The 16,038-nt window shown below is 44.8% G+C and overlaps 1 protein-coding gene across 2 annotated transcripts in view; it reads left to right on the plus strand.

The window, feature by feature from the left end:
• The first annotated feature begins 13,526 nt into the window (after positions 1-13,526).
• Positions 13,527-16,038, plus strand: part of PRKCB (protein kinase C beta) — a 304,110-nt gene continuing 301,598 nt past the window's right edge. For both annotated transcript variants that reach the window (XM_046668250.1, XM_046668249.1), the window contains exons 1-2: positions 13,527-13,990; positions 14,992-15,023. In XM_046668250.1, the coding sequence (XP_046524206.1) occupies positions 13,818-13,990; positions 14,992-15,023 (205 nt within the window). In that variant the 5' untranslated portion in view covers positions 13,527-13,817. The remainder of the gene's footprint in view (positions 13,991-14,991; positions 15,024-16,038) is intronic.

Raw genomic sequence — 16,038 nt, forward strand, 5'->3', positions numbered from 1 at the left:
AGGCACCCCTATAATTCTTACAGTAATTTCCTACTTATTTGCTTGAGCTAGCCCTAATGAGCTTCTGTCACTCACAATGAAAGTGTTTTTTAACACACTGTTCTTATGAAAAGATGCCCAACCTTACTCATAATAAGATAAATGCAGATTAAAATTACACTCAGGTACCATTGATCACTCATCAGATTGGCAAAAAGAGAAAGGTCCAACAACTTTATTGGTAAGCTGTTCATCACGACCAGTGTGAGTGCAGAAGGCGGTAGTCCCTGCGGAGGGCCAGCTGGCAGCATCCATCAGCCTCGAAAATGCACTTACCCTTTGACCTAGTGTCCTTTGTTCTGGGATTTATTCTGCAGATGCACTGCCATGGGGAGAAAATGATGTATGCACAAAGCCATTTAATTAGAGCATCATTTGTAACTTGTAATAGTAAAAGCTTAGAAACAACCCAAGTGTCTACCCATGAGGGACTGGTTAAACTGACTGAGTGCATGCTCACATGGAATACAACGCAGCTGTAAACATTGGTGAAGTCCTCTATGCTCTCACATGGCAATGCCTCCACATAGATTAAGTGAAAAAACAAAGTGCAGAATATTGTACATCGTTTGATACCTTTTGTGTAAGAAAGAGGGAAAGAAGACTATATGAGAATATGTATTCTCATTTTCTTATGTTTAGATAGGTAAGTTTAATAAAGGAAGTATGGAAAGATGAACAAGAAACTAATAAACGAATAAACATGGTTACTTCTAGGGGATGGAGAGAATGGCTGGGGGGGAGGTATACTTCTCAATCATAAGCTTTTTATATCATTTGACTTTTGAAAATGTGAATGTAGTAACTGTTCTAAAAATGAACATAAGTAAAAAATCACTTGCCAATTAAAATATTGTATCATTCAATTCTATCTTGTTTTCTGAATAAATCAGGACCGTGGGAAGAAAATATGCTACGTTGATACCTTGACAGTTGTTTGAAAAAATACCCAGACCTGGAACGTACTGCTGAAAATCCAAAAGCAGAGTTGCTGTGCGATAAAGGTCCCTCGACCTGGGTAGTGTCTTCTGTGCTTTCCACTCTTGGCACCGTGGATGCTTGTTAAAACCTCCGCTCTCCAGGCTGCACTGTGTCTGGAAGCAGTTTTATGGATGGGCCTTCTGCTTGGCCAGCTCAAGACGAAGCTGACCAGCCAAGCACATAAAAGAATTCCAGGACAAAGAGAGATGCTATATTAAAGATTTCTCTTTAACCTGCAGGGATCGGGGGGCCTCTTAGAGAAAGGACAACATCTGTTTGCTCTTCCTTGTATGTTCCTGCTCTTGGCACTCTCTCAGTGCAAGAAGGAGTCAGTAAGGATGACTGGGGGGCATCGAGCTGGCGTCTCCTCGCAGTGTGGGCGGCAGGGTTCTGTTAGCCTGGAGAGTGGGTCACTGAAGGAGTGCTCAGTAGCAGACTGTGGGGTCAGACGGAGAGGCTGAAGCACAGCTCTTCCGCTTGGTGACTGAATGGTCCTGGGCACACACTTGACTTGTCTGTGTGACAGTTTCTGGAAAAAGGGGATAATAATATTACCTATCTATATGACTATTATGAAGATTAAATGAGTTAATCCGTGAAAAAAGTTTGGAACAATGCTTAGCACATATAAAGTTCCCAATAAATGTTAGCACTAAAAGAAATAGCCATGATAATTTTATTATTATATGACGTCAGGCTAAATAGGAGAGTTGGCAGGAATGTAAAAGGTTGCCGCCCCCCATCCCCTAACCCCGACCAATTTGATGCAATCCTATTGAAGAAGGATTGAGAAGAGGTCTCTGGACACCAATTCACACTCCTTCAAGATCATAAATACAGTTCCGGTAGCTACTGTGTAGCAGGTAGTGTGGTCAGCCCCAAGGAGGATAAATTGGTAAGCAAGATAAGGCTGCCTCTACCCTCACAGAGGTCCTAGGCTACCTGGAGGGATGGAGAAGTAAACAGATGACTCCAAACAGGGTAAGTGCAATGATCAGGTCGCTTCGGGATGCCAGAGGGTCACAGGTGAGGCACCTAATTTAAACTCCGGGAATCAGGAAAGACATCTTAGAGGCAGGGATGGGAATAGCAGATCCCCACTACACCCAGTGATGAAACAACCCTCTCTCTCCTAGAGCAAAAATAGTAATAGTAGCAGCAATAATGATAACTAAAACATATTTATGGCTTGTTCCAAACACCTTACATGCGTTAGCTCATTTAATCCTAACGACCCCTTTGTGGATCTACTCTGCACTTGCATGACTCGTCCTCGCCCTAATTCTGGCTATCAGATCCTACCTTTGCTTAAAATGTTTATGTTCTCTTCATCATGCATTTTTTTTTGCATTAGTTTCAGATTTTTAATATGTTTATATTTAATATATTAATATTTATATTTAATATAAATATATTTAATATATTGCACTGAACTATTATTTATCCTGCTTACTGATTTCTTGGTGCCCCTTAAATTTTGGGCTCAAGTCGAGTGCCTCAGTTTCCTCACCCTAGTCCTGGCCCTGCTGAGGAATGCCAAGTGGGGAAGGCTTGAGACGGAACTGCTGGGGCTGGCCCCGTGGTTAAGTTCGCGCGCTCCGCTGCAGGCGTCCCAGTGTTTCGTTGGTTCGAATCCTGGGCGCAGACATGGCGCTGCTCATCAAACCACGAGGCAGCGTCTCACATGCCACAACTAGAAGGACCCACAACGAAGACTACACAACTATGTACAGGGGGCTTTGAGGAGAAAAAGGAAAAAAAAAAAAAAAAAAAGACGGAACTGCTTATTCCACCCAATTCAGGCTCTCTATGCAGAAGGCATTCTCTGTTCCTCCTTTCCAGACAGCGTCAGGAGAGGAAAGAGAAAAGAGAAAGTGCTCCCTCATTAGACTTAGACATTCCTTAGCATCCTCATTCCCCAAATGGGGACCCTGCAATGACTTTTAGTGTTGCTTTAACATGGCACCAAACCCACTGAATCTCACAACGAGATCTTTCCTGATTTCACTTGCTTTCTATTATTCTGAAAACATTCAGGAGAAAGTTTCAGATTGGTGCAAGTGGGTTTTTAACACCACTCCAACAGTTGCTGACCCTCTTAACGAGAATGAGCGGGCTTCTGACTTTCTCCCTGTAGCCCCTTGGATGAGGAGGGTAGCCAAGCTGGAACCCTACAACAGCAAGTCTGCCTTTGGTCTGAGCCAAAGTCACTGGGCTATTACTGCTGGGAGGACCAGAGGACCATGATGGGAACAATGCCCTAGTCTGGATGTTTGTTTGACCTCTTTGTTTGTGCCCTCATGGCTTCATTTTTTCAGTTTCCTTTTCTAGAATTTAGTAAACCCAACAAGACTTTCTCTGACCTGAGTATTGGGTTTAATTATGCTGTGTTCATTATTACACAGCGTTTTACCCACAATTACTTCCTGTTCAAGTTCCTGTTTGTTGCTGGGCTCCAAGAACCTACCTAGGTCCTGCAGGCCCTGAGAGGAGGCAAGGAGAAGCTGGAGATGCAGCCTCCTCTCTGAAGGGGGCCTCAGCTAAGAGAGTGGGTTAGATACAGGACCACATGGCGTCACAGCTACAACTGCCCCCAGCTGTTTGGAGTCAGGTCAAAAGACTTAAAGGAGCTGATTATAGAACTTCCACTTCTGGGTATTTATCCAAGAGAAATGAGCACATATGTTCACAAAAAGACACATATAAGAATATTCATAGTGGAGTTTCCCAAAGTAGTTTCAAACCGGAAACAACCCAAATGGCCACTGGCGTTGATTGGATAAGCAGATTGTGATATATTCATGCAGAGCAATGAAAAAAAAAAAAAGAATGAACACTGACATACACAAAAAACCATGGAGGAAGCTTACAGACATTATGTAGAGTGAAAAACATTCAGAAACTGTATGATTCCCATTTATGTGAAGTTCAGAAATAGGCAAGACTGATCTATGATCTCAGCCTTAGAAAGGAATGAGGTACTGACACATGCTACAACACGGATGAATCTTGAGGACATTATGCTAAGAGAAATAAGCCAGTGAAAGTTTGTGTCCCCTCCTCCCCCCTCCGAATCCATCTGTTGGAGCCCTAACCCCCACTGTGATGGTAGGTGGAAGTGGGCCTTTAGGAGGTAATTAGATTTAGACGAGGTCATGAGGGTGGAGCCATGACCATGATGGGATTAGCGCTCATATAAGAGGAAGAAGAGATGTAAGATGCCTCTCTCTCTCTGCATGCGTGCACCAAGGAGAGGCCATGTGAGGACATGGCCAGGAAGAGCGCTCTCACCAAGAACCTGACCATGCTGGCACCCTGATCTTGGATTTCTAGCCTCCAGAACCAGGATAAATGTTCTTGTTTAAGCCACCCATTCTATTGTAAGTTATTATAGCAGCCTGAACTGACTAAGACCGCCAGTCACCAAAAGATAAATACTGTATGAATCAACATACATGAATTACCTAGAGTAGTCAAATTCATAGAGACAGAAAGTAGAAAGGCTGTTGCCAGGAGCTGGGGGCAGGGGAGAATGTGCTGTTTAATGGGTGTAATGAGTTTCGGTTTTGCAAGATTAAAAGAGTTCCGGGGATGGGTTGCACAACAATGTGAATGTATTTAACACTACTGAACTGCACACTTAGAAATGGTTAATCAAAACCACAGTGAGATGTCGCCTCACACCCGTTAGAATGGCTGTCATCAAAAAGTCAAGAGACAAGTGTTGGTGAGCATGTGGAGAAAAGGGAACCTTGGTGCACTATTGGTGAGAATGTAGATTGGAGCAGCTGCTATGGAAAACAGTATGGAGGTGCCACACCAAATTGAAAATAGAACTACCTTATGATCCAGCAATTCTACTCTGGGTATATATCTGAAGGAAATGAAATCAATAACTCGAAGAGATATCTGCACCCCGTGCTCATTGCAGCATTATTTACAATAGCCAAGACATGGAAACAAGCTAAGTGTTTGTCAATGGATGAATGGATAAAGAAAATGTGGTATATACATATACAATGGAATATTATTCAGCAATAAAAAGGAAGGAAATCCTGCCATTTGTGACAACATGGATGGACCTTGAGGGCATTATGCTAAGTGAAATGTCAGACAAAGACAAATACTGTATGATCTCACTTACACATGGAATCTTAAAAACTGAACTCATAGAAACAGAGAACAGATTGGTGATTGTCAGAGGCAGGAAGTGGGGGGTGGGCAAAATGGGTGAAGGTGTTCAAAGGTACAAACTTCCAGTTAAAAGATAAGTAAGTTCTGGGGGAGAGGATGTGGACAAAAGGGAACCCTCATACACTGCTGGTGGGAATACAAACTGGTGCAGCCACTATGGAAAACAGTATGGAGGTTTCTCAAAAAATTAAAAATAGAACTACCATGTGAGCCAGCTATTCCACTACTGGGTGTTTATCCAAAGAACTTGAAATCAACAATTCAAAGAGACATATGCATCCCTATGTTCATTGCAGCATTATTTACTATAGCCAAGAAGTGGGAGCAACCCAAGTGCCCATCGGCTGATGACTGGATAAAGAAGATGTGGTATATATATATATATACACACACACACACACACACACACACAATGGAATACTACTCAGCCATAAAAAAAGACAAACTCGTTCCATTTGCAACAACATGGATGGACCTTGAGGATACAACATTAAGTGAAATAAGCCAGACAGAGGAAGACAAACACCATGTGATTTCACTCATATGTGGAAGATAAACAAACACACAGACAAAGGGAACAGTTCAGTGGTTGTCAGCGGGAAGGGGGTTTGGGGTGGGCACAAGAAGTTAACAGGCACATTTATATGGTGACCGACAAATAATAATGTACAACTGAGATTTCGCAATGTTATAAACTGTTATGACTTCAATTAAAAAAAATAAATAGGAAAAAAGGAAAAATATCGCAACTATGTGAGGTGAATGATGTTATCTAAACTTATTGTGGTAATCATTTCACAATATATATATCTCTATCAAATAATTATGCTGTACACTTTAATGCAATGTTTTTATGTCAATTATATCTCAACAAAACTAGGAAAAAAGTGGTTAAGATAGTAAATTTTATGTTACATATGTTATACCACAATTTAAAAAAATTCTTAAAAATAACTAAACCTAATCAATGATGAGAGAAGTCAGACAGTGGTTCCCTCTGGAGCGGGTATTTCCTGGGAAAGGGTACAAGATAGTTTTCTGGGGAGCTAGAACCTTTCTGTATTTTGATCTGGTAGAGGTTGTGTAGGTATAGACATATGTAAAAACATTCGGCTGTAGGCTTAAAATTACTGTACCTTATTGTGTATACGCTATACTGTAACAAAAAAGGTTTTCTTTTTTTCAAGGTAGTTAGTTATCTTTTCTGGTATAGTTTTCCTATGCAGAAGTGTCCCATCTTTAGCAGATATGAGGAGCTTCCCAGAGAATGTCATAAAAACAGCTGTAGTGGTTAAAGTTTGAGCTCTGCAATCAGGAGACATGGGTTCAAATCTTAGTGCTGTCAGTTTCTAACGTGAGCCTTGGAAAAGTTACTTAATCTCTTTGCAAGTTAGTTTCCCCATCCGTATATAATATTGGAATCATGCAGTGGAGACATCAATGCATGTAGAGTGTTTAGCACAGGATCTGGTCCAATGTTAGTGTCTAATTGATATTTTTTTTCCATTCACTTTTTTATTGTGGTAAGTATACAAAACATAAAATTTACCATTTTACCCCCCATTTTTAAGTGTGCAGCTCAGTGGTATTGACTACATTCTCATTATTGTACAACCATCACCACCATCCGTCTCCAGAACTTTTTTCTCTTCTCAAACTGAAATTCTGTATCCACTAATCCATTCACTTCCTTATCCCATTATTTTTATTGTGATAAAATACACATAACATAAAATTTATCATCTTAACCATTTTAGGTTACAGATCAGTGATATTAAATACATTCATATCATTGTGCAACCATTCATCTCCAGAACTCTTTTCATCTTGCAAAACTGAAACTCAATATCCCATTAAACAATAACTTTCCATTCTTCCCAACCACCATTCTACTTTCTGATTTTGACTATTCTAGATACTTCATATAAGTTAAATCATACAGTCTTTGTCATTTGTAACTGGCATAGTTCACTTAGCATAATAGTCTCAAAGTTCATCCATGTTGTAGTGTATGTCAGAATTTCCTTCCTTTGTAAGGATGAATAATATTCCATCACATGTACAAGCCACATTTTGTTGATCCATTCATCTGTTGATGGACACTTGAGTTGCTACTATGTTTTAGCTACTATGAAAATGCTGCTATGACATCAGTGTACATATTTCTCTTCAAGATTCTACTTTTACTATGCTCTCATTTGCAACCTATTTGTGTCTTTGGGTCTAAACTGATTCTCTTGTAGACAGCATATAGTTGGATCATATTTTTTAATATAGTCTGCCAATCTCTGTCTCAATCTCTGCCAATCTAGTCTTTTGACTAGAGAGTTTAGATTTAAAGTAATTACTTATAAGGAGGGACTTACTTCTGTCCTTTTGCTGTTTGCTTTTTATATGCCTTATAGCTTTTTTATTTCTCATTTCTTGCATTACTGTCTTCTTATATGTTTAGCTGATTTTTTCGTAGAGAAACATTTCAATTTCCTTCTCATTTTCTTTTCTGTGTATTCTATGACTATTTTCTTTGTGGTTACTATGGGGATTACATTTAATGTCCTAAAGTTAAAACACTCTAATTTGAATTTGTACCAGCTTAACTTTAACAACATACAAAGCTCTGCTCCTTTGCAGTTCTGTCCCCACCCGTTTCGGTTATTGATGTCACAAAATGACATCTTTATACATTGTGTGTCTGAAAACATAAACTAATAATGTTTTTATGATGCATAAGTCTTATAAATTATGTAGAAATAAAATGTGGAGTTACAAACCAAAGTTGGAATAATACCAGCTTTTAGACTAGTAATTCTTTTGTAAAAAAAATGTATTAGTCTTTCAAATCATGTAGAAAACAGAGTGGACTTACAAACAGTTTCCATGATAACACTAGCTTTTATAGTTTCCCATATATTTACCTTTACTGAGATCTTTATTTCTTCGTTTGGCTTTGTGTTCCCATCTAGTATCCTTTCATTTCAACCTGCGTGACTCCCTTTGGCATTTCTGCAGGGCAGGTCTAGTTATAAAAAATGCCCCTAAACTTTTATCTAGAAATGTCTTAATTCTCCCTCACAGTTTGAAGGATGGTTTTGCCATTTATAGGATTCTTGGTTGATAGCTTTTTTCTTTCATCACTTTGAATATATCATTCCACTGCCTTCTGGCTTCCAAAGTTTCTGATGAGAAATTGGCTCATAATCTTGTTAAGGATCCCTTGTGTGTGATGCATCACTTCTCTCTTGCTGCTTTTAAGATTCTTTCTTTGTCTTTCAACAGTTTGACGTAATCTGTCTCAGTGTGAATCTCTTTGAGTTTATCCTACTTAGAGTTATCTGAGCTTCTTAGATGTTTATATTCATGTCGTTCATCAAACTGGGGAAGTTTTCAGCCATTATTTCTTCAAATAATCTTTCTACCCTTTCTGTCTCTCTTTTCCTTCTGGGGCTCCCACAATGTGTATGTTGATTTACTTGATGATATTGCACAGGTCCCTTAGTCTCTGTTCACTTTTCTTCAATCTTTTTCCTTCCTGTTTCTTGATAATTTCAATTGTCCTATCTTCAAATTCACAGATTCTTTTGTCTGTCTGCTCAAATGTGCCTTTGAATTGTTCTAGTGAACTTTTCGCTTCAGTTATTGTACTTTTCAGTTTCAGAATTTCTTTTTGTTTTTTGTTTTTTTAGGTTTTCTCTTTCTTTCTTGATATTTCCATTTTTGTCATCCGTCATTTTGTTGACTTTCTCCATGTCTTCCTTTAGTTCTTTGAGCATCTTTAAGATGGTTGTTTTCAAGTCTTTGTCTAGTAGGTTCTTTACATAGTCTTTCACTGCAACAGTTTCTGTTGGTTTAATTTTTCCTTTAACCAGGCAATTCTTTCCTGTTTCTTAATATTAATTGTTAATTATTAGCCGTAGCAGTTCTAGAGTGACTTTGAGAATTGCTTTTTTTTTTCAAATTTCTGTTTCCTCATATATCAGATGAGAAATGCGATTTTTAAATTAATTCAATAAATATTTATTGAGCCCTCAAATTCTTTGACACTCTTTTCACTGAAACATGAGGTCTCCTCTTGTATATAGGCTTTGTGACTACTTGACCAATAGCATATGTCAGAAATAACAAAATGTCAGTTTCCAGGTCAGGGTTTAAGGAACTGTCATCTTCCACTTGCTATCTCTTAGGGCACTCAATTTTGGAATTCAACCACCATGCTATGAGGAAGCTCAAGCTGCCAGTGGAGAGGACCACATAAACGGGACCATGACCCTGGCTCGAAGCCCTGGGTGAGCTCTCAACTGACAGCCAGCACTAACTTATCAGCCTTGTGAGTGAGCATCTTGACAGTGGATCCTTCAGCCTCTAGACAAGCCACCACTGCTGATGCCGCATAGAATAGAGAGAACCTTTTATTTAGATTAACTAGTTTTTAAATTAATTTATTTAATCTACTCCTTAGAACAGAGCTGTCCAAAGAAATATAATGTGAACCACACACATTATTTTACATTTTCTAGTAGCCGCATTAAAAAAGTAAAAAGAAACAGGTGACATTAATTTTAGAGAGAAATTTGATTTAGCCCAACAAATCCAAAATATTATAATTTCAATGTACAAAGAAGATAAAAAATATTTATGAGATGTTTTGCCTCCTTTTTATACTAAGTACTTGATCTTTCGGGGTGCATTTTACATTTATAATCACATCTCAATTCAGACTAGCTGCATCCCTGGTGCTCAATAGCCACATGTGGCTGGTGACTACTCTACTGGAGAGCACAGCCTTAGAAGGAAAGATCTGGAAGGCAATCTACTACATCTCTGCCCCTCTTTTACAGAGGAGGAAAGTGAGACAGAGGGAGGAATGACTAGTCCAGGGTTATGCAATGTAGTGAGTTGAATGGTTGCCCCCCAAAGAATGTCCCTGTCCCAATTCCTGGAACCTGTGAATGTTACTCTATTCGGAAAAAGGGTTGTTGCAGATGTAATTAAGTTAAGGATCTTGAGATGAAGCGATTATCCCAGATTATCTGGGTGAACCCTAAATCTAATGACGAATGTCCTTTTAAGAGATACACAGAGGAGTTTAGACAGAAAGAAGAAGAGAAGATTGACACACAGAGAGAAGTTGATGTGAAGATGGAGGCAGAGACGGGAGTGATGTGGCCACAAGCCAAGGAAGCCAAGGAATGCATCAGCCACCAGAACTCGGAGGAGGCAAGGAGGGCTCCTGCTCTAAAGTCCCCAGAGGGAGCAGGGTCCTGCAGATATCTTGATTTCAGCCTTCTTGCCTCCAGAATTGTGAGGGAATAAATTTTGTTATTTTTAGCCACCTTGTTTGTCATGGCGGCCACAGGAATCTAACATATACAACAAGTTTGGATTTAAGAGACCTTGGACTCCATTCTAAGCCAGAGCAACTTGCCTCCTCATTGCCTCTGAAATATTTCAAGTGGCCAGCATCTGTTCCTTTATAAGTCGGGTGGACCATCTGGGGGGATCTGGCACCCTAGAGGGCCTACGCCCAATCTGTAGGCAGCTGCCACTCTTTAGCTCCATGTGACATCATGCCATATTGTTTTCATCGCTTGCCTCCTCTAAGCAAATGACCTCAACTGTGCAACCTGTTTCTATCCTTTCTCCCCTTCAATCTATTCTCCACGTAGTAGCCAGCATAATCTTTTAAAAACACCACAGAAGTCGTATCAGGCCGCTCCTCTGCTCTCAACCCTCCAATGGCTTCCTGTTCACTGGAGTGAAATCCAAACTCCTTGCCATGTCTGCAAGACCCTACGACCTGACTGATCTCTCTGGTACTTGCCTTCGCCTCTCTCTCCACTCCAGTCACAGAGGCCTCCTGCTGCTTCTCCAACATGCCAAATACACTCCTCCCCCAGCTCTTGGCATCTGCCGTTTTCTCTGTCTGGAACATTCTACCCTCAGATAGCCCCATGGCTCACTTCTTTCAGGTCTTTGCTCAGATATCCCCTTATCCTAAAGAACTTCCCTGGTCACTGTCACTCTTTATTCCTTTACTATGCTTTATTTTTCTTTACAGCATGAATCTCCACACCACCTCGTATAGATTTGTTAGTTTGTGAGGTTATTGTCCATCTTCCCCATTAGACTGTGAAGCTCCATGAAGGCAGGTACTTCGGACTGTTTTACTTAACGTGTGGAACAGCACATAGCAAGAACTCAATAAATTCATTGCCAAATGAATGAACAAATGAATGAGTGAGAGGAGGAGTTCAGGCTCCATGTAGCCATATCTTTTTTCCTAGAGAAATCAGAATCTGGATATTTAGGTGAAATTCTACCAAGAGTGAACCCAAACAGAAAAAAAAAATGTTGGCTGACTAAAAAGATATATCCAAGGGCCACTAGTTTGAGACCCTCATCCTATAGGGATCTGGGTCCAAAGGGAACTGTGTTCCCCTATCCTCAGATGGTGCGGCCCCTCCAGGAATTGAGTGGTTCTTCAGGATCCACCAGCCCTTGCATTCTCAGGCCCGGGCCCCATGAGGTACTGTTTGTTGTTACCGACCAAAGCCATCCAGAGCACTTTGTTCAAAAGGCAGGATGTGGGCTGCAAGCTTCCAGCTCATCGGTTCAAAGGAAATCTACTTCAGCAGCAAGATCTCCTGGGATGTTTTTTCAAGCCTCCCTGGGAGGTGATGGGGCCTTATAGGGGACTAATAATAGACAAGCGTCTGCTTTCCCAAACATGTCAACCTTAAAAGTGAATGCTGTTTTTTCCTTTGTTACCTTTGAATTTCTATGTAGGGAAGGGACATCCCATTATGACAGCCATTGCTCTCCACATGTCACCTAATAACGATTTATTACTCAGCAGCTTCCAGGCAAAATTGTCGCAGTGGGACCTGAGCTTCATTAGGCAGAAGCTCGGTGTAGCTGGATCAACTCCGTCCTGCCCTCTTTCACCCCCTTCACATGAGTCTCCTTTGTAGCCACCACTCAACAGTGAGACTTTGGATGCATATCTTCATCACTCTCAGCGTCACGGTCCTTGTCCATAATGAAAGCTGCCAGACTACACAGGGCTGTTGGGAGGACTAAACGAGACAGTTCAAGCACCTGACAAATTGCAGGTTGTCATTGAACACCAGCTGCACACGGGTGGGGGTAAAGGGCGCTGTCCTTTACATTTTCGTTCACTCATTTGTTCACACAATCATTCACTCATTCAACTAGTATTTATTGAGCTCCTAGGAGGGTTCAGGCACTGAGCCTGGTGCCCGATGGCACCGCAGCAAGCAGCGCCCTCAGAACCCAGGTCTAGTGACAGAGTTTGTAGTCTAATGCAGTGCTGTGTTCCCAGAGTGTGAGGCCCTGTGGGGGGATGTTCAGATGCAGTGCACGGACAGGGCCCTAAATCCACTGCATTACTCATCTAACAACTACTACTCTTTTGGTTACCTTTCCATCCTTCAGATTCCATCCAGGAGGGAGTCCCAGTTGGATGTTAGCGTGTCTTTAACATCTCTCTATCATTTGTTAATCTCTCTTCTTAAGAAACAAAAGAAGACCTCAGACACAAATGTTTTGGGCAAGTGACAGCATCTGGAGAGATTTGTATAGATACCTCTTGCTATTCAAACTCAGAAACCAGATAGACTTTTTTTCAGATGGTGCACAAATATGATGAGAATTTGTGAAGATGGGTCGGGAAGGAATGAAAGCTGAGGAAATGCTGACCTATTAAAGTTCCCTCCCACTTCCCTTATTAGCCCCATTTTACAGTTGAGGAAACTGAGTCTCTTTATGGAGGGGATGGACAGAAGGTAGGGAGCTCTCTTCTAACTGGTCGGGCAAACAAAGCCAAGAACTCTGTGGTGGAGTTAGATATATATATATAAAATAAAGATTGCTCCTCCCCTACCTCTGCAGTACGTGTGTGCGTATGTGTGTGTAAGTGTGTGGAGCCACAGTCCTTTCCGAGTGAGTGACAGCGGGAGCCCATCCCTCCAGGAGCCGCGTGCAGAATGACCAATGGGATGGATGGGGGGGTGGATGGGTACCAGTTTGCAGAGGCCACAGTGGTACCTGTTTCTCCTCCCCTTTCCACCCCCGACCCTACCCTCATCAGTCCTTGCGCTCTCGGTTACCCCGGGAAGCACCCAAACTGCTCATCTTCTTAATGCAACCCCAGGCTGAGGACTGGGTAGGGGGCGAGGCTCAGGTCTGACGATCGCACGCTGCGGTCCCCGCGCCGCAGCGCTGCGGCTGAGCACCCTTCGCTGGGAGACCGGCAGCCTCCGGGTGCCAATATGTAAAGCAGCTGGCGGCGTTGGGCGGGGCCTGGGGCGCGATGCAAATGAGGAAGGCGGGGTCTGCCCGGGGCTCCGCCTCCCTCCCCCGCAGCTGGGGCCAGCGGTGCCAAGCGCAGCTGGACGAGCGGCGGCAGCTGGGCGAGTGACAGCTCCAGCTCCGCGCGCCGCGGCCGCCAGAGCCGGCGCAGGGGAAGCGCCCGCGGCCCCGGCCGGCAGCAGCGGCCGCCTCCTCCCGCGCCTCCCGGGCCCGCAGCCCGCGGTCCCACGGCCCCGGGGCCGGCACCTCTCGGGCTCCCGCTCCCCGCGCGCAAGATGGCTGACCCGGCTGCGGGGCCGGCGCCGAGCGAGGGCGAGGAGAGCACGGTGCGCTTCGCCCGCAAAGGCGCCCTCCGGCAGAAGAACGTGCACGAGGTGAAGAACCACAAATTCACCGCCCGCTTCTTCAAGCAGCCCACCTTCTGCAGCCACTGCACCGACTTCATCTGGTGAGAGCGCGCCGGCGCAGGGCACCTTCCCGGGGTCCCCGAGGGCAGCGCCGCGCGCGGGGACCCCCTCTCCGCGCCCTCCGCGTCTCCGAGGGAGAAGAAGCCCCGCCGGCCCCGCGTCCCCGGGCTCCCGGCTCCGGACCCTCCTGCCCCGGACTCCTTGGTGGACAGTCCTGCGGGTTCCCTCTCCCCCTGGCCCCGGACGGCCGGAGCGGGGCGCCTCCGGAGCGCCGAGGGGCCGCGTCGCTGGCGCCTTTTCTCCACCGGCCTCAGAGCGCGGGGTGTCTCTCCCTCCCCGGGAGGGCAGCGCCCCGAGTGCCCTCTCGCCCGGGGTTCCCTATCTCTCCGCCTCCTTCCGGGCTCGAGGCGCCCTCACCGTCTCCCCTGCTTTCCGGGGGCAGCGCCCTGGGTGTCTTCTCTTTATCTCCCTGCGGGCATGGGGCATCCTTTCCTGCTCTGTGTCTCTGGGGGCAGCGCCCTGTGTTCTCTCTTCTTGCGCCTCCCTGAGGGCCTGGGTTCTCCTTTCCACTCCTTAGTCCTCCCGCCTCACGTCACTGCGGGCCCCTTTCTCTCCGCTGTCCCTCTAGGCATGGGGAGTCCTCTCGCCCTTCCCAGTCCCCCAGGGAGCACCACCGTCCTAGGGTCTCTCTCTTTCTCTGGATGCATCTTTATTTCTTCCTTTTTATCCGAGGGTACTCGGGCATCTCTGTGGGCAGATTTCCCGCTTGCCCTCCGCCCCCACCGCGGAAATGCTCCCCCGATCCCGCCGCCTGGTGATCGCAGCGGCCTCCTCTCTTCTGCCTTCTGAGGGGAGGTGGGGGTTACCGCTGAGCTCCCACCTACTCCCCTCCCCCCAAAGGCGGAAGACTCGGGCACCCGCCTGTGGCTGCGAGGTTGCACCTGGGGTAGCAGGGCAGGGGGAAGGCGGGTGACTCTCTGGGGGAAGTAGCTGGTGGCTGGTCCCCTCCGGCTGCCTGACATGCCTCCTTCTGTCTTTGCAGGGGCTTCGGGAAGCAAGGATTCCAGTGCCAAGGTAGGCTGTGGGGCTCTGGAGATGCCGTTTGTGGGAAGAGATGGTGAAAAAGACTTTCTAGAAGTGACTGAGTTAGGCAGAGAGTGAAGGAATCACGTTTGTCTGAGTGACCTCCTTAGCTAGGAATTCATCACCACAAAAGGGTCCTTTTAAGGGGTGTATGTGTACCGGGCAGTGATGCTCCATCCAGGAAAGGCCGGTGGCGCTGAGAGGCCCTCCATGCCAAAGGAGTGCATCCACCCTTTCTCCCTTCCCAGCACCAGCAGAGTCAACACTGGTCTCCTGAACCCCTGGTGCCTGGCCAGTCCTGCTCCTGGTGGAAGTGTCTCCAGGGACCGTTTCTGGGAGGACCCTTCCTCTCTAATTCTTACTCATTTCCCTTCCTCATCTCACAGAATGAGCTTCTGCCTCTTCTCCTGCCTCACAGAGGTCTCTGCAGGTGGCTACTGCCTCTGCAGATGGTGCGTCCCCTGGAAAGGTGTCTGTGGTTGTCCCCAGGCCTCCTCCTTCTCTGACAGAGGTAGCTCCAGATGGGGTGATTCTCAGATCCTGGTTTAAATTGCCCTTTTTATCTTCTGGCTAGATACAGGAAGGACTCCATGTGACTGGTCACCTGGGTCCTTGCATCTGGTTTAAGATCCTTGATCCTAGCCAGGGATGCCCAGCCTCATGGTGTCTTTCAGTCACGTGTCAGGTGGCCTTGCTCTCTCTGGTTCCAAATTTGCTCTCCAGGCCAGATCACCTGTAGTCTTGTTTAGCCCAAAGGGTGTGAAACAGTTCTTGAATTTGACATCAGCATTTTAGAACTGAGAGATTTCACATCCTTGTCTGAATTTCCAGCTTCAAGTTTGCCGAGTCTTGGTCCCACTTTCTTGTTAGAACAATCATTTGGAGTCGAGGGCAGCTGTTTTCACAGGCAGGGCGTCCATTCGCCATTTTGTCTCAGTCCATCCCAGCCAGGCCTGCTTCACCCATCCCTGGCCCCTGTAGGCATTTGAGTTTGCAACTTCTGGTC

The sequence above is a fragment of the Equus quagga genome, chromosome 7, assembly GCF_021613505.1.
Source record: "Equus quagga isolate Etosha38 chromosome 7, UCLA_HA_Equagga_1.0, whole genome shotgun sequence".
In the NCBI taxonomy this organism is placed as follows: domain Eukaryota; kingdom Metazoa; phylum Chordata; class Mammalia; order Perissodactyla; family Equidae; genus Equus; species Equus quagga.